General features: G+C 50.9%; 1 protein-coding gene across 1 annotated transcript in view; it reads left to right on the top strand.

Moving 5' to 3' along the window:
- Nucleotides 1–1,619: 1,619 nt before the first annotated feature.
- The window catches only part of MARCHF4 (membrane associated ring-CH-type finger 4), a 102,003-nt gene continuing 97,622 nt past the window's right edge, over nt 1,620–6,000 (top strand). The window contains exon 1 of the mRNA XM_059927404.1: nt 1,620–2,132. Within this exon, the coding sequence (XP_059783387.1) occupies nt 1,620–2,132 (513 nt within the window). The remainder of the gene's footprint in view (nt 2,133–6,000) is intronic.

Here is a 6,000-nt window from a genome sequence, read left to right as displayed (position 1 = left end):
CCTTGGTAGGGGCCGCGGAGGCAGAGCTAGCTGCCCTGAAGATCCAGCAGCCGCCCCCCTCCGCCCGCGCCCACCCAGCAGCACTCTTTCCTGATTATCTGAGGACCGAATTATTCTTATTCCACTAGTATTCTTTCGTTTTTTATTCGCCCGACTCCTCACTCCTGAGCCGCCCCCGCCCCTACGCCTGCCTCGCCTCCGGTTGCATGGCAGCGCTGCCCGGGCGCGGGGGCTGGGGGCCGGCCCCCCGGGAAGGAGGAGGAGGGGGAGGAGGATCATGAAGCCGGGAGTCTTGGCCGCGTCGGACGGCGAGCAGCAGCCGGAGGACGAGCCGGAGCAGCCCCCGCCCCGGAGACACCCGGACGCCGACCAGCGGTCGCCGCCGCCGCAGCATCGGCGGCCTCGGGCAGACCCGGAGCGAGAGAAGGAGGGCGGCAGCGGCCCCGAGGAGGCACCCGAGGAGAAGGCGAGGCCACCCACCCGCCCGGACCTGCCCTTATCCCGGCCCTTGCCCCTCGCCCAAAGGGACATTTGATGGAGCCAAGGGAAGGGGGCCGAGGGTTTACAGACTGCCGCAGGGGCGGGCGGGGTGCTGAGACCATGTAGTCCCCTCCCACAAGCCCCTATTCTCTACCCCTTATCTCTACTCCGCTCTCGGCCTCCCACCCCCCAAACACACACCCTTCTTCTAGCCAGGATCTTAAAGCTCAGGAAGGAGGTGGCTCTGCAAGGGTTAAACGGTCTTTTCTGTTTTTTCCGTTTCTTCCCCCCCCCCACCCCACCCCAGTCCCTGATTTTCCCACCTCTCTTCTCCTAATTGGCTTTCCCCTCTTCTGTGCAGCCCTTTGGCTGCAAAGGCAAAGCACAAGCCCCTTGCCCAGTTTCACCTGAATCCCTTCCCTACCCCCCGCTGCTCTCTTAAAAGTAACTCTGGTGCTTCTGGGGGTTAATTGCCCCAGTTTTCTGCCCAGGAGAATTAAAACTTCTCCCAATCTCCTCTCTTCCCCACCTTACCTCCCTCACCCCCTCACAACCAACCTCCTGTTACCTGAGGAAAACTATCTTTTCTCTCTAGCACATGCAGTCTTCAATTCTTCACTGAGCTAGCTTGCCCTAAGCCCAGCTCAGTCCACTCCAAATTTTATTGATAACCTTCCCCACCCTTTTATATGAAAGAAAAGATTTCCCACTGCCTAGGCATTTGAGAAAAACCCAATAAGCCTCTCCTGGGGAACTTTCTAACAATTAGACCTTGATCTCAAGGCCCTGACAGCCCATCCTCAACATTTTTTTTTTTTTTCTATGCCCCTGCCCCTACCAGTGCCACCAGGTCAAAAGCAAAAAGGAGACACTCTGAGCAAAGCTTAAGGTTGAGGTAGAGGTGGAGGGGCAAGAAAATTTTTGCTGTTGTTGGGCTTTCCAGGTAGAGTTCAGAAGCAGTGACTCACAGTCGTCAGTCCTGGGGGCAATTTATTTGCTACTTGGAAGGGAGGTAGGAGGAGCCAGTGAGAACGAAGCCTCCCCCCATAACACAGACACACTGTGGACCCCCTCAACCGATCCCATCCTCTGCAAAGACTCCGCCTGCCCCTACCGGTCTCTCTGCTTCCACCGGGCACATGCTGATGCCCCTGAGTGGGCTGCCCTGGTGGTGGTGGTGGTACGGCTGTGCCTGGTACCGCTGTGGATTGTGCTCCCCAGCTCCCCAGATGCTGCGCCACCAGGGTCTCCTCAAGTGCCGCTGCCGCATGCTCTTCAATGACCTGAAGGTTCTCCTCCTGCGGCGGCCCCCTCCAGCGCCCCTGCCCATGCACGGCGAACCCCAGCCCCCCGGCGTGGCAGCCAACAACACCCTTCCGGCTCTGGGTGCCGGGGGGTGGGCAGGCTGGAGGGGGCCTCGAGAAGGCGTGGGCAGGGAGACCCCTCCCCTGCCACCTCTGCCGCCTTTGCCACCTTCAGTGGAAGATGACTGGGGTGGCCCAGCCACAGAGCCACCTGCCTCGCTGCTCAGCAGTGCCTCTTCAGATGACTTCTGTAAGGGAAAGGCTGAGGATCGCTACTCACTGGGCAGCAGCCTGGACAGTGGCATGAGAACCCCGCTCTGCCGCATCTGCTTCCAGGGGCCGGAACAGGTGAGACCCTTTCTTCCCTTTTCCTGCTTCCTTCTGGGATCTCCAGGTCTTGCAGGTTGCTAGTCGCCTACTTGCCCTGGGGAACCATTGTGCTGTTTCTAGTGTGAGGACTGTAAGCTTTAAGGGCTCCTCAATGATGTCTCATGTGGTTAAGTTTGCCCAAGAGGTGTCTGGTGCCTGGCGGAGCCTGTTTGGTGGCTCAGTTGTACCCCATTTTTGCATTTTCCTTCCAATGCTCAATTGGGATATGTTCAATTCCATCCAAAAATTCCATAAGCATCCTCAGAGTAGAAGATTCAGAAGTTGGAAGGGGTGAAATGAAGAAACTTGGTGGTACATTCATGCTTCTTGCCGAGATATCCTTGTATCTGATTTGTTGTTAGTGACAGACATTCCCCCAGCCCATTTTCAGTTCTAGATTCAGACTTCTTCTCTCTCCGATAGTGTGTGGAGATCTTGTCCTCAGCAAACCTATGCCTGTTCCTTCACTTTGATACTAACCCCTCCCATATTATATTGACATCCTCAGCAGTCACCGAGGAGGAAATGGAGAGGGATTGTAAGTTCATGAAGACTATACAGTTTGCTATGATACTTCTTGGCAGACTCAAGTTTTTCTAGGTTGAACGCAGGTGGGTAAGTAGGGTGAGGGTGAGTGTAAGGAATATGGAGAAGGAAGTAGGGAATCTTGTCATAACCATTTCCCTTCTCAGGCCTGAAGCACACAAACTTAGAAAGTCCCTTAAACTCTCCCCATCCAGGATAGGAGGTGCTTAGTACCTTATGGACCAGAGTCTTCCCAAGGCCAAGGGTTCTCCCTACCACATTCACTCAGATTTTCACAGACATACTCACCCCACCCTCTCTAGCTCCACTTTCAGTCTAGTTTCTGCAGTGCTGGATAGTATGTGCACATTCTTCTAGAATCATGAATTGTGGCAACACTTTCCACAGAATCCCAGATCACAAAGGTTCACCTGAAAATCTGATCTAGTTAGTGATGCTGGTGAAAGAACATTCAGTTGCACCCTGGGCAGGGTTATGTGGTCACATCAGCCACTTCTTCACTAGTTTCCCGGAAGTGGGGTAAGACTCCTCGGTGCTCCTTGGACAAGTGATGGTGTAGTAGGATGCCATGCTGGTGCTCCTGAGTGGCTCTGGTTCTTGCTGAAGGCTTTCTCTGTGAGAGTCAGGCTTCACTGACATTTTCATTCATTTTGTCTTTGCCCAGGATGGGCAGGGCACTTCAGGGACAGATGATGACTGGGGCCATGGCCTGGGCATTCTGAGAGGAGGTGATGTTGACCTCAGTGTGAATAAATGTCTCTGAGAGGCTGAGGGCTGGGTTCCTCCTTCTTGTGTCTAGGATTGCCTGAAGTCCCAATTGGACTGCAGCCCAGAGCCAAGGACTCTTGTTAGGCAAGAAGGCCCAGGGTGCCTGCACTGTACCCCTCTTCCAGTGCTGGCCCTCCAGCACAGACGCAAGGAGGAGTGGCGGGGCTGAGAACAAGAATTGTGCTTCATTTAGGACGCTCCCGGTCAGCATCTGCCCCAATCAGAAGCCCCATCTTCTCAAAAAAAAAAAAAAAAAAAAAAGACTTATTTAGCTTCCTAACTTCTTAAGCTATTTCTTTCTTCTTCCATGTGCCCTGGTTCAGGTCTGCATGTCACAGGGGCCACTGGGAGTGTGGCTTCTGACAAGAACACCCTTGTCTCTAGAATACAGCAGGACTTGGAGCCTGTTCTGGATGATATTTACCTGTTGTGTGAACTTCTTCAGATTTCTTTATACCCTTGAGCCCCTTTTCCAACTTCTGTGATTTAGAGGAACCTTTTTCTATTCCCCTCATTTGCTTATAAATGTGTTGAGAGGATCCGGAAGATAATGAACCTGAAAATGACTTGAAAGTGATTAATATATAATGGCATGTATTTTGCTCATGGAAAAGCAGTATTTTGCTAAATAAAAGGAAAAAAAGGATTATTAGGAATATTGTGAAATACCCTCACGTGATACAGGGTCTGGTTGGAGGTTAGGAGCTTTCCTTTCTTGTTTGTTATTTTTACAATGTGTCATAAATAAAGCATGGAATAAAAAAAAAAAAGCTAACACCAGTAAAGGAATGGGCTCTGTTATTATGTGGGAGGGATAGGGGGTCATATTGATACTAAGACTGGATCAAATCAAGCACTCCCTGCATATGATTATTATACTTTGGGGGTTTGCTTTATTTGCGCAGCAGCCAGGAGATTTTAATGGGATTGTGCTATTAGTAATAAGAGTAACATGCGTTAGATGTGAACACATTTTCCCACTTTTTGCTTGTTTTTCTTCACAGGATTTCAATGAGGAAGGGAGACAAAGAGGAGGAGGTGGGGAAAACTCTCTAGAGAAGGAAGAGAGGGAGAGAGACAGTCAGACACAGAAAGTGAAAAGCTGAAATTTCAGTATTTTGTTTTCTGTTCAAGGAAGGAGCTGTCCAGCAATTGTCCACACGTGGCCCTGAATGGAGTGCAGACAGTCTGCAGGCTCAGTAGCTGAATGTCTTGGTCTTTTCTCGGCCCAGACAAAGGGACTGAACAGCTCCCCAGTCTTTTGCCACTGCTCCAGGGGCTAAAAGGCTGCCAAAACTGAAAATTTGGTCTCTTCTTGCCAATGGCTTGAAATGTATGCGGTGAGGGGCAGGAAACTGAAGGATCCAGCTAGTTCCATATTTGCACATATCTATAAAGGACTTACTACTTATTCATTCACACATGCATTCATTTAGCAAATGTTTGTTGGGTACCTACAGCATGCCAGATGTTGTTTCAGACCCTGAGTGTCCAGGAGTGAACAAAACAGATGAGCTCTCTGCTCTCCTGAACCTAAAGTTCTAGTGAAGATGCAGAAATAAACAAGTAAACTAGTAGACAAATAAAGTGATTTCAGATGGCGTTGAGTGCTGTGATGAAGGCAAAATAGGAAAATGAGTTAGACAAGAATGAAAGGGAGGGCTTGGGAGCTACATTACACAGAGTGATTGGGAACAGCCTCCCTAAGAATGTACCATCTGAGCTGACACCTAAGTGATGAGAAGGACCCAACGATGCATACATAGGTCTAGAGGAAGAGCTTTCCAGGTGGAGGAGACCCAAGTGTGAACAAGCTTAGCATGTTTGAGAAATAGAAAAGATAGGAGGAGGGAGAGGGATGGGGTGTGAACAAATGCTTTGAGGGCCAACTTGGTTCCATGCTGGACAGCTGACTGAGTAGCCACTCTCCTCCCCTCAGCCAGTCATTCAGGTGGGATAGGGGTCAGTCGATCAAGGATCTGCGAGAGTGTGGGACAAGAGCCTGGTCAGCAACTCTTCACTCTCCATTTCTGCTTGAAGCTCCACTAGTTCACGTCAAGGGACCATGTGCCGTGGTGGGTAAGCTGAGGTCTCCGAAGCCAGATGGCCCCAGTTTGAGGCCTGAACAATTTGCACAACTTCTCTGTGCCTCAGGTTTCTCATTTGAAAACTGGGATAATAATGATAGCCCCCAAATTCATAAGGTTATTCTGAGCGTCAGATCAGTCAACACGATTAGAGACATGCTGTCACAGTGTTTGTTGTTGCTGTTATCTCAGAGGCAAGAGACAGTGCCCCCCCAACACACCTTGTTTAAAAGGAAAAAGTGTGCCCCAGCTCCCAGTCTGGCAGGAGGGCTGCTGTGACATGGTCTGTCTGTGGTAGTAGATTTCTTCTTGCCCCCTCACAATGCTCTAGACAGAGTGCTGTTCTTCTCTTTCCATCATCAAAAGTCTATATTAAGTGCCTACCTATGTGGGCTGCTCTGCTGAGCAGGGTCTGGAGACACAGGGCAGATGTGGCCCTGCCCCCT

This window comes from Balaenoptera ricei, chromosome 7, assembly GCF_028023285.1.
Source record: "Balaenoptera ricei isolate mBalRic1 chromosome 7, mBalRic1.hap2, whole genome shotgun sequence".
Classification (NCBI taxonomy): Eukaryota; Metazoa; Chordata; class Mammalia; order Artiodactyla; family Balaenopteridae; genus Balaenoptera; species Balaenoptera ricei.
This window is presented reverse-complemented; position numbering and strand designations above follow the sequence as displayed.